This window comes from Propithecus coquereli, unplaced genomic scaffold (assembly GCF_000956105.1).
Source record: "Propithecus coquereli isolate 6110/MARCELLA unplaced genomic scaffold, Pcoq_1.0 Scaffold235, whole genome shotgun sequence".
NCBI lineage: Eukaryota > Metazoa > Chordata > Mammalia > Primates > Indriidae > Propithecus > Propithecus coquereli.
Window position 1 is genome coordinate 3,900,392 of NW_012147897.1, and position 17,900 is coordinate 3,918,291.

Below are 17,900 nucleotides of genomic sequence, written 5' to 3' on the forward strand. Positions count from 1 at the left end.
CGAAACCAGCCTGAGCAAGAGCGAGACCCCGTCTCTACTAAAAATAGAAAGAAATTAATTGGACAACTAAAAATATATATAGAAAAAATTAGCCGGGCATAGTGGCGCATGCCTGTAGTCCCTGCTACTCGGGAGGCTGAGGCAGGAGGATCGCTTGAGCCCAGGAGTTTGAAGTTGCTGTGAGCTAGGCTGACGCCACGGCACTCTAGCCTGAGCAACACAGTGAGACTCTGTCTAAAAAAAAAAAAAAAAAAATCTGTACGTAACATTTTTGTGCAATTACCTTAACTTCTCTTCAGAATAAGATGCAACAGAGATAAAGAAATTACTAAAACACAACCACCTTACCTACTTTACAGGTTCTTTTTTTTTTGAGACAGTCTCACTCTCAGGTTCTTACTAAACATCAAATAAGATGATGAACTTGGAAGTATTTTAAAACCTGTAAAATGCTATACATTTCCTCTTATTTCCCTATATGTTATTTTTATCTAAGGAATTCACATAATCTGTTTTACTACCCCTCTTTCCAACCTGGACCTATTCATGTTTCATGCTAGTATGTGACAACATACTCAGTTTACTTTTTGCATTTTACTTTAAGTGAAATATGCATACAAAAGAGTACATAAAAGAATAAAAATAACACGAATGCCCACCAAACATCTTAAGAAATAGCCACACCTCTGTCAACTTTTCAGTTAGAGAACATACTCTTGTGAACTAATATTTGATCTCTTCTCTCTTCTTTTTCTAAAAAACATATCAGGCTCATATCCACAGCTGGGCCGTCACTTACAAGGTTCACCTTATCTGTCTCCTATTCAAATCCTACCCTTTCCATGGCTTCTTTCCTAACTAGAATCATGAAATTTGAGTGCTGGCACATTTGGTGTTCAATTTATTGATGGGAAAACGAAAGCCTAGGAAGATGAAATGGCTTGCTCAAAGTCAAGCAGCAAGAGTGCAGAGCAGAAGTAGGATGCTGGTTTCCTAATAATTTACGATAACATTAGCCCTCATTAACTTCTTGGAGCAGCAGTCCTCAACCTTTTTGGCACCAGGGACCCATTTCATGGAAGAATGTTTCCACGGGGGACAGAGGGGTGGTTTTGGGATGATTCAAGAGCATTACATTTATTGTGCAGTCAACCCTCTCTGCTAATGATAATCTGTATTTGCAGCCACTCTCCATCACTGCTTCAGCTCCATCTCAGATCATCAGGCATTAGATTCTCGCAAGGAGTATGCAACCTAGATTCCCTTGCATGTGCAGTTTACAGTGGGGTTCATGCTCCTATGAGCATCTAATGCTGCTGCTGATCTGACAGGAGGCAGAGCTTATGTGGTGATGCAAGTGATGGGGAACAGCTGTAAATACAGATGAAGCTGCCCTCAGCTCACCTCCTGCTGTGTGGCTGAGGCCACAGACTGCTAGTTATCAGTCTGGTCCTTGGCCTGGGGATTGGCGACTACATTCCTAGAGTATTCATATGATACTTACTACATGTACCAAGTAATCAGATATTTAATTACATACTATTTGGCATTGCTCACTACTGTTTCATGTATGTCAGTTTTGTTTTCTTCAACTAATCTTTAAGTTCCATTTGGGCAGGGACTACATCTCAAATATCTGTACACAGTACCTGAGTCTTAATATTTTTATAAGAGTTGTACCTATAATGTGTCAGATACTGGACCAATCACTTTACAAACTTTTTTTTCCATTTAATTTTCACAATAAAAGTGCTATTTTTCCCATTTAACTAATAGGAAACTGAGGTCCCAAGATCTTAAGGAACCTCTCAGCATCATATAACAATCCACTCCTAAAGCCACAGTTTAAACTCTATACTGTCTAGACTTCAATCCATTCGACCAGGTTGTTTCTTTGTGAAAACACCTAGAAGGTGAAAGGGCAGCTATTTGATCCCATTTTACAGATAAGGAAACAGAGGTGAGAAATGGGAAGGGAGTATCCCAAATTCCCACAGTTGGTAACACCAACCTAAATATTCAGATGCCAAGTCCAATGCATACCACAGGATGCTTAAATAAATATCTGACCTGTTAATTATCATATTAATAGATATCTTCTCTTATTGAATTTCTAATCACTCATTTGTTAAATTATATAAAAATACTACCTCAGGATTCAAGTTTTAGGATTATAGTACCAAGAATACTTATGGGTATCCTTTAATTGCACTTATTGCTTTCAACCTATTATTTATAACTAAACTTCTTTGTGAAGTTAGTTAGAATTAGATACCATTCTGATAAATTTTTTTGATTTATTTCTGTAATCCCCACAGTGCCTATAACAATGTCCAGCATATGCTAAGTGTTCAATACATATTTTTTGAATGATTGAATTATAACATTTGTTCTTTACATTTTGATGTTTCAAAATTTTTTCTTTTTTTCTTTTTTTTTTTTTTTTGAGACAGAGTCTCACTGTCTTGCCCGGGCTAGAGTGCCATGGCATCATCCTAGCTCACAGCAACCTCAAACTCCTGGGCTCAAGCGATCCTCCTGCCTCAGCCTCCCGAGTAGCTGGGACTACAGGCATGTGCCACCATGCCCAGCTAGTTTTTTCTATATATTTTTAGTTGTCCGATTAATTTCTTTCTATTTTTAGTAGAGACAGGGTCTCGCTCTTGCTCAGGCTGGTTTCGAACTCCTGAGCTCAAATGATCCGCCCGTCTCAGCCTCCCAGAGAGCTAGGATTACAGGCGTGAGCCACCGTGCCTGGCCCCAAAAATTTTTTCTTGAGAGCATGTAAGTTACTAAAAGACAAGTTAATCTTTCACCAATATTTGTAGCCCAACAATGTTTATGTGATAAATGCTCAATTTTTATTGACTTGAACCAGATTGACTTGATAAATAACCCCACCATTCAAAAATGTGTTTATGTGAAACTTCACCTGAATAAAGAAATAACACAGTACATTTTAGAATACTTTTCTTATACAGAAATGAATGCGTTTTGGCTTCTGGTTCCCTACAGATAGATCCTTTCCTTCCTTGAACACCTGTAATACTAATTCACCAAACCACTGATTTAGCATTTAGCCTGTATTATCGTATACTATTAGTAGATTTTACATCTATATCTTTCTTCCTCAAGCATAATGTAAGCCCCAGAATTGGGACTACAGTTATTACCTAAAGAAGCACGGTGCAGTAAAAAGAGCATGAGTTTTGGTGTTAGACAAAAGTGGGTTCAAATCCTAGTTCTGCCATTTATCAGCTATGTGACTTAGAAAGTATTCATTTCATCTCTCTCAACCTAAGTTTCATTGTCTATAAAACAGAGAAAATACCTATCTTGCAGGGTTATTGTAAGGATTATAAGTAATATGTATCAACTGCTAGCACACAGTATACATTCAATAAATATATAAATAAAACTTCTATCATAAAACCTCTTTGACTCCTCAATAATTAACAATGCCCATAGATGCTAGGTACACAATAACACCTACTGCTGACAATATAACCACATGCTTTAGGTTTGCAGGTGAAATGATAAGACAAACACATACCTGTTAGATAAGAGGTAAATTGCTTTGGACCACAGCGAATAGCATAACGTGTAGTTGTTCTCACAGCTTTTGGTTCAGTCTGCAATGCATCCCTGGGACAAAAGAGGGTTCCATCTGATGTTTCTCCCCACCATCTCACTCGGATAAGTACACAAGTTGGAGGCTTTGCAATCTTCCATATAACTTTATTAACAGTAAGTTTTAGAAAGCAGCGTAGCTGGCCTTCAACCAAAGGTGGCAGGCTTGTAGATGGAGAAATGTCACTCAAACCTGCGGAGGAATCCAAGAACATTAAGTCAAAATTTAGACTAAGTATAGAAAACATATAATCTGCTTTTTGAATGAAAACAAACAAAACACTTTAGTCTCTAGTCTAGAAAAAAGGCTGATTCTACCTATTCTAATACATGAGAAGTAACTAGCATGCCAGACCAGAGAATAACTTACTTGGTCACATAAGCCACCCTGATAACTAATTTATCAATTAGTTATTACCCTGATAACTAATTTATCAGGTTTCTCCTACACAGTCTAATGGTTAGGAAAAAAACAACAACAATAAAAACAAAATAGTATTTAGGGTTTGATTCAGGTTATTCTAAGTAAAGAACATATCTACTAAGACATGCTAATATAAACTTTTCTTTAATTGAGATACTATTTGAAAAATACACATATAATGATCCAAGTAGGTTTTTAAAATCTCAATAGTTGAAATTTTTCTAAGTACTGTTGTTTTGATTATTGCAGTATCCTGTTTTTAAGATATCTTTACCTCTCTTATTTTAAAACCATCAATAAACATAAAACATCAACAACTTTCAATCAACTCAGAAGCAATTTAATCTATATCACACAACTCAGCATTTCAATGAAGAGCATCTTAAATTATCTATGTCTTTTCTTTCCTGCCAAGATCACACAGTCTATGAGGACAGAGATTATCACCTTCAGATTCTGTCACTATTTTTTAAGCACAGTGCTGGGTTCGTAATGTTTATTGGCTTTAATATTTATTGGTTTTCAGAAAGATGATAAATAAAAATGTAAACAAGGCAATTAATCATGACTTTCTATAAAATTTTCCTTTAATGATCCTGGTTGTCTTCCATTCCCAACACCTTTTCACCAAGACTTTGAGGAGATTGAAGAAACCATTCCTACATTATATACACCTTTCTATTCTTCCAACTTTTCTCTTTGGGAACTCATCATGCCTTACAAGAAGAAAATATACTGGAATCTCTCAGATCAGGAATCTATACAACTAAATTCTTTGGACTTCTAAGGCAAACACCCTCTCTGCTCTCTATAGTGGAGAAAAGACCTATCATAATCTTTACGGAAAGTTTCAATATAAAAATTATACACAGTTGTGTACATAAGCTTTACTGCATATGCACATGGTATAGCAAGAAGGACATTCTTTTTCTATAGTATGTTATTTCTACTTTGACTTTCTTCCTATCAACCAAATATGCTTGACTGGTTTGACACCGGAAGCACCAGCACTGAACCCCTCATCATTCAGTCTCAGATCCTTCCATCATTCTTGGCAGGAAAGTCACTGCCTCAAAGATGCCTTAGTGATCTTTAAACAGCTTGGATAAGATTCATTCCCAGACTGTAGCTTCAGTCGTCAACCCAATGGCCTAATATACTATACTGTTCCCAATACCTCTTTCCTCACTAAAATGCCCATAATGTGAAAAGAAAAGGTCACCAATGTCCTTTTTTTTCCCCTTGGAAGCAGACTTGTAGAGATTCAATTTCCAGTTTCCTGATCTGTCCTGGGTTCCTAGGGTGACTGTTCTCACTGCAGCTAACATTCCCTACTTTTTTGGCGAGCTTGTGTCTCCTTGAGCTACTACTAATCTGATGAAGTCCTCTTGCTACTACACACGCTCTCATCATCTCAGGTCCTTCAGGAGATCCTCATGCCCTACCCCCACTCCAATTCTATTACACTCTTGTCATTCTCCGCTCTTTCCCCCTCTATTCTCCACGACTATCTTTTCCAACTCCTGCTCATAGTTCTTCATGCTTGCTTCATTCGCCTATTATTTACCGAGTCTTGCTTTGTGGCAGGTAGTCCTTGGGGATTCAGTGAAGTATAAAATGTGATCCTTGCCCATTAGGATCATTGGCATAACCCATTCTCCAACTGATGTTTCTTCCTGCTCCCCGTGGACCTCGGACCTCGAAAGCTACACATACACATTTAACGTTGTTATAAAAAACACTCCTATTATTTTTTCGTTCTTTTCCTCTACAATTGTCCTACCTCTAACCCTCATTCCACCTCATTTATCGCCCCTTTGTGCACCCCACCCCGACCTCTACTTCCTTTCAATTCTTGGGAGGGCCAACCACCCTCCCTTTCAGCCTTCCTGGTTATTTCCCTCTTCCGTCCCTTTTCTTTTCTTTTTCTGTTTTTTTTAACGGGCCGTTGGGGGAATCTCCCTAGAATTCCTTACACCCTGCTCCCCTATTACGCCCGCCCTATTACGCTTTCCTCAACCTTTGATCAGGTTACCTCTCTTCCTGCGCCCACGGACGCCCCCAGGGCCCTGGCCTCTTCGTTGTTTCATGACTAGCCGAAACTCTTCTTCACCAACTCGACTCCAGCCACAGCACTTAAGCCGTATCCTCCCGCCATCCCTTCGCACGACACCTGCGTTCCCCGGCAACTGGCGCCGCTGGGCAGCCTGGGAACCAGGGGGAAGCGGTTCTTTCTCTAACAGTCTCTGGGAAGCAGTACGAAGGGAAGGCGCCAAGGCGCCTTCCCGCCAATAAACTACAACATCCAGGATGCTTTGCTACACTACCTCTGCGAGGTTGGCCGGAGGTACCGCCAGCTGCGCAAGCGCAAAGGGATACGCCCGTTGAGGACTCCATTGCCCAGGATGCATTGCCTTTAGGAGCGCTCCTCTTTCCGGCGAGGGTCGTCGCGTTCTCTGGTGGGAGTCTAAAGGGTTCGCAGACTCCGTTACCCAGATTCCTTTGTGGCTGAGGTGTTGCGTACTTCCGGTGGAAGCACCGAATCGAGGGGGTGGAGTTTACGGCGCCGGTGGGCGGTAGGCGGTGCTGCCGGTAGCTGGGCGCAGTCCAAAGGCGATAGGGCGTCTTTAAGAGAGCGAGCCGCGACCTGTTGGGCCGCACTGAGCGTGGGAGGAAGCTTCGGCTACTGTTTGACTACGTCCGGCCTCCCTTTGATGTCGGCCCTCGAAAAGAGCATGCACCTCGGCCGCCTGCCCTCTCGCCCTCCTCTGCCCGGCAGCGGGGGCAGTCAGAGTGGAGCCAAGATGCGAATGGGGTACGTGACCCGTACCCCTTCTCTCTAGAGGCCAGGCCCCGGCCATTAGAGAATGGTGTCTCTGGGCGTTTAGAGCGGCATGGGAAGGGAGGCTACGGATGGGAGAAAACGTTGACGGCGGCCTGGAGACGTTTAGATGTAGTAGAAGGCAGATTTGGGGATGGGGAGGCGCCAAGTCAATGGAAATTGGAGGACAAATAACATTGTTGAAGGGAGAAGGGAATAAGGCAAATATTGGAGAAGCTGAGAGACTAATATAAGGAATGTGGGAGGTTTGAGGAAAGGGAGTAGAACGGTGACAAAGGTGGGGGTGAAATCTACCAGGGAGGGTTGAGGGACGTGGGGAATGACTGAGAGAAAAGTTGAGGGGAATTGGAGGAACAGCTAAGGAAAGGTTTGGGAGAAATGAGAAGACTGTCAGAGCTAGATATTAAAAAAGTTGAGTGGGGAGTAGAGAATAGCTGAGGCAGGGTTGGTAGGAGAGAGAACTAGGGAGCAGAAGGTTCTAGAGAGTTCCCAGAGGTGAAAGACAGATTCAAGGAGTGAGGGGAGAACTGAGAAAAGCTTAGGGAGTAGGCCTAAGGAAAGGTGGCAGAACATAGGGTAACAGGAATGTGCTGAGAAGCTGGGGGGAATGAGGGAGAGGGGTTGAGGAGTTTAGAGAGTGACCCATTGGCTCTAGAGACTGAGAAATAACTAGAATTAGGGTTTGGTGAATAGAAGTGCTGCAGAGGTAAGGTCTGGGAAGCTTAAAAGGGAAGATTTGGTCACTTGATTTCTCCTGGGCAAATAGGTCTGAGGGAAGCTATGTACTGATCTAAGACTAAAAATTAGTGAAGCATTGGGAGTAGCCATTTAAAATGTTTTGGGGAAAGCAATTTGCTGGAAAGAGAGGCGAGCTGTGTTGAAGAGGTAGGCTTTGGAATTTTAGGTCGTTGAATGGCCTGTGGAAATAATTAATTTGTGTTGTGTGTCTTATTCCTTTGCAAATACTCTGGGATTCAGTCTTTCTTTTTCCTCAGTGAGTCCTATTTTATAAAGTCTCAGTTCCACCAGTTTCAAGGCATCCTTTCTTTCTCTTTTTGTCACTTGCTTTTTTCTTACCTTCTTTCCTTCTTCCACTCCCTTATCTATCTCTTACTCTCAAGTTGGGACTGTTTCCTTGCCAGTCTCTTTTGTGACTTGCTCTTTCAACTATTTTTCATCATCTCTTGACTTCAGTTCCACTAAACCTTATGAAGTGTGTTTGCATATTCAGGGTGCACATTCAGAGCTTGTGATTTTTCTTGAGTTTCCATAATACGGTTTTTCAGATTGGACTTAGTAATTCTAAAGTATTGCTGGATAACGTAATAACAGCAATTACTTTTTTTAAAGTAAGCACTATGAGGCCTGGCACAATAGCTCACACCTGTAATCCCAGCACTTTGGGAAGCTGAGGCAGGTGGATCGCTTGAGACCAGGAGTTCAAGACCAGCCTAAGCAACATAGCAAGACCCCATCTCTTCAAAAATATAAAAAAATTAGTCAGCCTATAGTCCTGTTACTCGGGATGCTGAGGCTGGAGGATTGCTTGAGCCCAGGAGTTTGAGGCTGCAGTGAGCAATGATCATAAGTTTTCTTCTGGGCACAGTGTAGATAAAATAAAATAATAAAAAAAAAAGTACTATGTGCCAGGCAGTGTAGTAGTAAGTTTACAAACGTTATTTTACTTTATGTGCCCACAAACCTGCAAAGTAGATATTTCCTTGCATATATATGCAAAGAAATTCATAGTCAAAGATTAAAGGTCACCCAACTAGCATGTGACAGAACAAGGATTCAATCTAGGTTTAGTCTCTAGAATCCATTCCCTTTTCCGTAGACCAATACTTTCTTTTGGGTAAGACCTGAAATCTGATGTCTTTGTTCCTTTTAATATATTGCCAGTGGATGATGCCAAAAACATAGTGGTTTTGAACTTTTTTATTAAAGCTTTTGGAGGTATTCTTATTAAAGTAGATTTGGGATCCCTACTTGCTTTGCATCCCTGATGTGCTTGACAGAAGCATCATTTGAAAATCACTGCTTTAGTGCATACCATTACCATTAGAGAGTCTGAAAATGTTTTTAGTTTATTAATCATACTATTTTTATTTTTAAGAGTCAGAGTCTCGCTATCTTGCCCAGGCTGGAGTGCAGTGGCTATTCACAGGTGCAATCATCACCCTCTACTGTCTGGAAATCCTGGGCTCAAGTGATCCTCCTACTTTAGCCTCCCAAGTACCTCAGACTAAAGGTGCATACCACCGTGCCCTGCACTACAGTGCTTTAACTGACATGTATATGTTAGTTCCTTTTTGTGTTCCATGAGGTAAACTAGGACAAGAGTTAATATTTTCTTTTAACAACTGAGAAAACTCAAATGTTCATTGACTTGCCTGAGATCACAGATGATTAAGTGACAGAAACATCATTCAGACCCAGAACTTCGTATTTTTAGTTTGTTCTCATTCTTATTATACTTTGGATCAAAGAGTTTGTTGCTTGAAGTGACATAGATTGGAGTTTGAGGTCTGGCTTGAGTATTTACATTGATTAGGTTATTTAACCTCTCATAGTCTATTTTCTTATCTCTAAAATGAGGATATCTCTGCTTACCTTAGAGTGCTGTGAGAATAAGATAATACATGAAAAGCACTTACGGTTCCTGACACATAAGCTTTTAAGGTATGATAGCTAGTAGATTATTGTATATTGAGAACTGTGAGAATGGTTCATACTTTATAAAGTAGAAGCTCTTCTTTCAATTTCTTATAATGTCAGCTTTTTTTCCTCTCAAGCTGTATGTTTATTCATATCTGATTGGATAGTCTTTCATCCATCTTAAATTTATTATGGATATCATGCCCTTTACGAAGGCTTTAATGAGCTATTCACACAGATGGAGAAATAAAGGACAAAGTGAAGTGATTTGCTCAAGGTCACAGATTGAGTTACTAAAAGAATCAAATCCCAGTATTTCAGTATCTGGGATTTTTTTAAAATTAATTTTTTAAATATTAAGTTATAATTCGTATACCATAGAAATCATGCTTTTAAAATGTACAAGTCAGTGGTGTTTAGTATATTCACCAGGTTGTACAGTTATCACCAGTAATTCCGGAAGATTTTTTATCATGCCATAAAGAAATTCCTTACCCATTAGCAATCATTATCCCTTATACCTAGCATATATTGCTTCTTGGTTTTTAGACACTGACCTTTTTTGAGGTTATAAAGGAATTCATGTTTGTTTTTCCAGTACCCGTATTTTTGGTTTTTTTTTTTTTTTTTACATCTGTTTAAAGTTTATCTTGATATGCAAAGTGAGAAGCACATCAAATTTTATCTTTATCCATAGGCCATTTACTAAAAATCCTTTTCCCATTGTGTGAATTTCACTTGAATAAAATAATAGTCCTTTTCCTCACTGACTAAAATGACATCTTTGTCATATACTGAATTTCCAAATAGATTTTGGTCTATTTATGGAATTTTCTTTTTCCATTGGCCTTTTTATTCATGTGCTACTACTACACTTTTAATTAGAGAGGCTTTATTAATATGTTTTAATAGATGATAAAGGTAGCTTCTCCATCATTCTTTTTTGGGATTTCCCTGGCTCCTCTTATTTGTTTATTCTCACAAATAAACTTTCTAATCGACTAGTATTGTGAAAAAACCCCGATAGTATTTTTGAGATTACATTAAATATATAAATTAGTTTAGAAATAAATATTTTTTTATGATGTTGAGTGTTCCTTGAAGAAATGTGGTACCTTTTAATTTGTATGAATCCCTTTTAAAGGAAAAATATTTCAGACCACCAATATTGACATAAATTATGTTATCTAAGCACCTGTAATCTTTTTGTCATTTCCACTCACTTGTCAGTTTTTGTGCATTACTACTTGGCATTGCATTTTTTCCTAGTTATGTCAAAGTTATCTTTGGTAATTTTATGAAAATTTATTTTGTGTTTCCCCAATAAAATATTTCAGCTCCTGGAGTGCAGTGGCCTTTGTTTATATTTCTTTGTGCCTTCTATAGTAGCACAGTTAAATAAATGTTTTTATAAAATTTAATGTAACGGACATGTGGCATACAACATTCATTTAAAATGAGATCTTGAAGTTTTTCCAGTGAGTCCAGCCTGCACTGATCTTCTATTTCTGTCCTTTTGTGGCATCCATCATTTATACCAGGGATCAGCAAACTTTTTCTGTAAAGGACCAGATAGTATTTTAGGCTTTGTGGTCCATGTAGTCTCTGTTGCAGCTACTTAACTCTGCCGTTGTAGGGTGAAAGCAGCCACAGACAGTATGTAAATGAATGTGACTGCATTCCAACAACACTTTATTTGTAGACACTGAAATTTGAATTTCATATAATTTTCATGGCATTAAATAGTCTCCCCCTCCCCTTTTAAAAATGTAAAAATCATTATCAGTTCATGGGCCATAAAAAAATAGATAATGGGCTGGATTTGCCCATAGGCCATAGTTTGCCAACTCAATATGAGTACAATTAGTTCTATACTTCTACGGTCTTGTAGAAGAAAGAAGATAGATTTGAAAATCAGCAAACTAGGATTCTCTTCCTGGCTTCACTACTTACCACTTAATTGGTATGAGCTTGACTTTATTCCCTTAAAATGTGGGTAATTGTAGCTTCACAGAGTGTTTGTGAAAATGAGATGGTATATGTGTGGGATTATTTAAATTGTTAATGGGAACTTATTTACTGTATTTCATTAATTCTAAGATACTTTTTCATTTTTAAAATGATAGTGTCTTGATGCTGTTACCTAGTCAGGTAACAGTCTTAATTTGGTTCTCATTGCCTGTACATGAGTAAACACCAAAACCAGGGTCAAAATTTGCAAAATATATAGGTGTCGATAACTTGGAAGAAAATCTTGGCGACAAAAGTGGAACACTCTTGTAACTGCTAAGAACTGAATGGTCGTGAGGAGGCGTGGGTGTTCAATCAGATGAGTTAAGCAATATTCTTAAAGTGAGAGTCAAAAGTAAGATAGCTTTACATAATTGCAACGCCAGCATATGAGCTGATGTTTAGTTTTAAGAAATGCTCTATCACCAGTGTTCTTGTGAGGCACAGAGAACTATATTGGTCAGAATGATTCAGAAAAGAGTGGGACTCTAAATATGAAGAAATTGGTTAGGAATTCCGTAAGTATTTTATTCTGCTTTCATTTTCCTTTTTATATATACCCATAAGTGATATGTAACAAACATACGGAAGTATAAAAGAGCTCTTTTATATAAAAATTAAATGAATTCATCTTTATATAAAAATGTATAATAAATTCTAAGTGATAAAGTATTATGCATTTAATTGGTAGTTCTTTTTCTTAGCGGTTCATCTTACAATTGATTTTCCTTCGTATGTGTGGTATTGCATCTATTCTAGGAACAAGATTGTTCTTTTTAGTCTTCCCTAATTTAATTGTAAACTCCTTTTGTATGTTATTTACTTGTCCCAAAGCAGTTAGCACATAGGAGCTCACCAAACATTTGTTGAGTGACTGATCGACACTCAGATATAATGGAAACTTGACATTTTCCCAGAAGTTTAGAATTGTCAACCCTGAATTTGGTAGGGAAGTAAATGGGAGAGAGGAGCTATAGTGAGATTTTAAAATTGTGATTATTGACAGTATGCAAACATGAATTTATGCCCTGTTTATATTCCACTATGAATCCATATTTACATGGATTATTATTGGGAAATTGTACTCTTTTATTGGAAATTTAATAGAGAGTTTTTACTATTCCCTCTGTCTTTATCCTGTTAAGAAAATATAGTTTAGGTTGGGTGCGGTGGCTCACACCTGTAATCCTAGCACTTTGGGAGGCCAAAGTGGGAGGATAACTTGAGGCCAGGAGTTTGAGACCAGCCTGAGCAACAGCAAGACCCCATCTCTACAAAAAATTTTTAAAAATTTGCTGGGTGTTGGTAGTACACATCTGTAGTCCCAGCTACTTGGGAGGATTGCTTGAGCCCAGGAGTTTGAGGTTGCAGTGAGCTACGGTGATGCCACTGCACTCTAGCCAAGGCAACAGGATGAGACCCTGTCTCAAACAAACAAAAATGTATGTATGTGTGTGTGTGTGTGTGTGTGTATATATATATATATATATAATATATATATATATATATATATATGGCTTAGATTGCTGTAAGGATTAAATTTAGGTAATGCTTATAAAGTACCTAGTACATATACATGCGTGGCTTGTTTCATTTAATCGTTCTCATCTCTTTAATTAAACAGCTTTTTTTTAAGCATAAGAACCACGGTTTATTATATATATAAAAATTACTTTTAATTCAGATTTCTGTATTAATCATCTGAACTACAGCATTATTATTAGCTAGATTTCATCAAATGGCATTTTAGCAGATGGATAAGTAGGCTGGGGAGTGGAACTGCCCAGAGAAGCAATCAATATTTTGTTGAAAGCTTCATGGTTTATCTCTGTTGTCTGTTGATCAGGGGAAATGTGCTTCAGTAGTCCCAGCAGCCTACTTGACAAACCTTTGGAATATCAACCTATTTTTGAGTTGGAGAATCTCTATATTAACATTTTTTTCACTGATTATTGGGAAATTGTACTCTTTTATTGGAAATTTAATAGAGAGTTTATACTTTTGCCTGTTCCCTAACCTGATCAATATTTAATAAGGATAGTACTTTGATTTTTTGTTGTTTCTGTTTTTTTTTTAGTCTTGCCGAATTAAGCAGAAAATATTTTGAATTTTCATAGCATTTAACAAAATCTTCATGCCATATATCATCTTTGTGAATCCTTCCCTGAACTGATTCCACCCCCATATGTGCCCCAAGCAAGACTGTATGTCCCATCTGTGAACTCTAATGGTTTATTTCTGTTATAACTGTAGTGTACAGTGACTCTAAGAGCTCAAGGACCAAGTTGTAGTCAATGGGAACTTCTGGCCTGCTTATTTCTCTAGGGCCTAGGAAGTATATCAGAGTCTGCTATGCAGGGCATACTCAAATGTCTCTTTAATTTAATTGGAATTAAATTAGCTGCTTATATAAGCAGATTGTGACTGGAAAGAAGCTCTAAAATAATTGCCCTAAAGATATTTTCTGTTAGCCTATGAGATGTGTCTTTTATTCTAGATCATCATGGTATGCAGGTGAGTCTGAGGAAGGGGGGTTGTATGGCTGTTGGCTCTGAAATATACTTCATTAGAGGCTCTATATGGACTTCATTGGTTGTTAAACTGTGACCTCAAACCTGCTTGCTTTCTTCCTGTTGTTGACCGAATAGTAGCTTGCATAAATTCTGATTACTGGGTAATGCCACACACATTGATTATAAGGGCGAGCAGCTACATTACATTAGTCCTTGTAAAACATCAAGAAGCCTATATCCTGTCTAGTTTCTGGCTTTCATTAATGGTGTTTCAGTGGCTTTGTTTTTGTTTGAGTCCAGATCATTATAGAAAAGTTGTCATTATATCCTTTTTTACTTTTAGCGCTTGGAAAAAGAAGTTAGTAATTGTTCTCATGTTGGGTGAAAGGTGGAAATAAAATTTAGAATTTTTTTTTCTAATTTAGGCAAAGTAGAATTCTTTATTATCAAAGGTATAAGATGACAGCTCTTCTTCCTGTGCTGCAGTAGTCTGTCTGTATCTATGCACTTTCAGCAAAGTATATTTTTGTGTAGTCTGACTCAGCAGGTTGAAAGTTCCCATGGATTAAGTATCTTATCTGAAAATGGTTTTAGGTGAGGTAAGATTTCATTTATTTGCTTGAAACCACATCATATATTGGGCTGTAAGTATCCTGTCCTGTCTAGTGCAGGATATTCTGTGAAATGCTGCTGCTATTTCCATTTTGGGATTCCATGATGCCCGATTTAACATTCTCAATGGTCAACACAGCAAAGTGATAGGAATAGGATCTAGGATTTTAAAGCACAATAGCAAATCAGTATTTAATAAGTTAGAACTCTTTAAAATGACTTTCTGTGTTCTCTCTCTCTAAATGGCATAAGAAACTCTTGAGAGTTGTCTTTGATTCTTCCTTCTCACTTTACCTTCATTCTCCCTTCCATCATTATCATTTCAGTTGGAAACTTTGACTTTCTTCTTAGTTTGTATGGTGCTCAAGCTTGCTCAAGGGTCCTCTGCCAATCATTACTATCCCCACAGCAGGAACCAGTCCCCTTCCACTTCTTCCTAGGAATTTCAGGGTGTTCATTGCCAGCTTTGATGATTTCAAGAATGGAGAACCTAGTATTATTTTGAGAATAGGCCGGGCATGGTGGCTCATGCCTGTAATACCTAGCACTCTGGGAGACTGAGGTGGGAGATTGCTTGAGGCCGGGAGTTTGAGACCATCCTGAGCAAGGGTGAGACCCCGTCTCTACAGAAATTGGAAAAACTTAGCTGGGTGTGGTGGTGCTCACCTGTAGTCCCAGATACTTGGGAAGCTGAGGCAGGAGAATTGCTTGAGCCCAGAAGTTTGAGGTTGCAGTGAGTTACCCAGGTGACAGAGGAAGGCTCTGTCTCAAAAAAAAAAAAAAAAAAGAATGATGATGATGCCAAACAACCACAGGTTGTCCACATGTGTGGCTAAGATAGTGACACCTTTGCTTCCTGATGATTCAGTGTACGCAAACTTTGTTTCATGTACAAAATTATTAAAAATGTATTCAGGCTATGCATACAAGGTATATATGAAATAAATGAATTTCATTTAGACTTGGGTCCCATCCTCAATGTGTCTCATATATGTTTGAATATTCTGAAATCTGAAAAAAATCTGAAATTCAGAACATTGCTGGTCTCAAGAATTTCAGATAAGGGATACTCAATCTGTATTACCTCTTCAAATATTACTTTTGCTCCATTCTATTATTTCTTTTTGGAACTCCAACTTGACATATGTAAGATTTATTTACTCTTCCCTCCATATTTCTTCTCTCTCCTCTTCTCTTTTCTTCCCTTTTTTTTTTTTTTTTTTTTGAGACAGTCTTGCTCTGTCACCCGGGCTCGAATGCATTGGTGTCATCATAGCTCACTGCAACCTCAAACCGCTAGCTTCAAGCTACCCTCCTGCCTCAGCCTCCCAAGTAGCTGGGACTACAGATGTGTGGCACCACGCCTGGCTAATTTTTCTATTTTTAGTAGAGACAGGGTCTCACCCTTGCTCAGGCTCATCTCAAACTCCTGGCCTCAAGCAATGCCCACACCTCAGCCTCCCAAAGTGCTAGGATTGCAAGTGTGAGCCACTGTGCCTAGTCATATTTCTTAACTTCTTCAATATTTTCCATTTTTTGTTTCCATGCTATATTCCAGATGTGTCTAGATATGTCTCAGCAAATTCCCAAGTAGTGTACCATACTCCTTAGCTGTTTCTAATCTGTTAAACTTGACTATTTAATTTTTAATTCTTTTCATTCTAGAAGTTGTATTTGTTCAAAGTTTCTATTATTTAAATATATTAAGCAGTTACTTTATATGTGATAATTTCAATATGTGAAATCTTTGTAGGTCTCTTCCCTCCCATGTTTTATGCTTTTTGACTGTGAGGTAGTCATTTGCCTTAGAACTTTATCTGTGGGAGTTCTCAGTCCTAGAATGAAGGTTGATTCTTCAAAGAGGATTTGCCTTTGTTTCTATTGGGGTCCCAAGGGCACTGATAGTCTGGGTCCACTTTAAATTCTCGTCTTGGAACTTCTTGGGATACATAAATGGTGTGTATTTAGTTATAAATCAGTTTGGGAGCTGTCTTGTATTATACTTACAGGTTCATCGGGGGAGGTATTTTGTTTGTTTGTTTTTTGCTTCTCCTGTCTACTAAATGCTAAGTTCCAACACAGGCATTTTTTTCTTTAGTCCTGGGGTTGGGAGGGGAGCAGAAAGTTAATTCTACTTCACCCTTTCACTGAGGGTATAATCCTTTGGGATCCCAGCTCGATGGGAGGAAGGTTTCCTACTGGGTTCCCCAGCAAGGCTCCCAACCTTGGGCTTTGTGTCCTCTTCTGTTTGCTCCAGGAAACCCCCAAAACTTCAAGTTCAAACAGTTGGCAAATTCCATCAAGATAAAAACCCGATTTAATGGTCTAAGTGCCTCTTTGGGTTCCCACCTTACTTTACTCTTGGCCTGAGTATTCCATGTTCCTTTTAGCCAGCCCATCTGTGCGTTTAAGAAAAATGAATGAATATATAATTATACTACATGATTGTTATAATATGTAATTATATTATTATTTAAATAATTATATTATGATATAAATATAATCACATATTTGTTTTTATATATTTAATATTTTTTACACACACACACACACACACACACACACACAGACACAATTTCAGCCAATATTTCCAAAGTTGGATCTATCAAAGTACCTAATTACTATAGATGGAAACAGTCCCCAATATAAGATTTCTATACCCAGGCAAGCTGTCAGTCATTGTGCAAAAGTGGGGAACAGCATTTTCTGACATGCAGAGTTTCAAAACTAATTTCCCTTTCCCAGGATGCTAATGGAGAATGTATTCCATCAAAATAAGAGAATGCACCAAGAAAAATATGGGATATGGGAATCAGGGATTCAGCACGGGCGAAAGACAAGAGGAATTTCCAGGATGATGGTGAAATGGCTGCAGTTCATTATATCCAGACAGCAGCAGGCGGTCCCATTTGGAGCAGATGAATGGAGGGTGCCAGGAATGGAAATTTCCAAGTGAAAAATAGACCTGATAGATTATTTAATGTGAATTGCCATATTAAGAGAAATTTTACAGAATTTAAAAGCTTTTTTATTTAAAATTTTTAAGTTATGAAATATACACACAAAAAAGTGTTTAAAAAATATATATATATGGCCCGGGCATGGTGGCTCACGCCTGTAATCCTAGTACTCTGGAAGGCCGAGGCGGGCGGATTGTTTGAGCTCAGGAGTTCGAAACCAGCCTGAGCAAGAGCGAGACCCGTCTCTACTA

At 38.4% G+C, this 17,900-nt stretch overlaps 2 protein-coding genes across 2 annotated transcripts in view; one reads left to right on the plus strand and one right to left on the minus strand.

The window, feature by feature from the left end:
- The window catches only part of C2CD3 (C2 calcium-dependent domain containing 3), a 136,321-nt gene extending 130,177 nt beyond the window's left edge, over positions 1–6,144 (minus strand). The window contains exons 1-2 of the mRNA XM_012645685.1: positions 6,090–6,144; positions 3,554–3,823 (exon numbers count right to left, since the gene is read on the minus strand). Of these exons, the coding sequence (XP_012501139.1) occupies positions 3,554–3,823; positions 6,090–6,144 (325 nt within the window). The remainder of the gene's footprint in view (positions 1–3,553; positions 3,824–6,089) is intronic.
- A 353-nt stretch (positions 6,145–6,497) lies between these two features.
- PPME1 (protein phosphatase methylesterase 1) overlaps positions 6,498–17,900 on the plus strand; it is a 96,724-nt gene continuing 85,321 nt past the window's right edge. Inside the window, exon 1 of the mRNA XM_012645572.1 lies at positions 6,498–6,869. Coding sequence (XP_012501026.1) covers positions 6,769–6,869 — 101 coding nt within the window. The 5' untranslated portion in view covers positions 6,498–6,768. The remainder of the gene's footprint in view (positions 6,870–17,900) is intronic.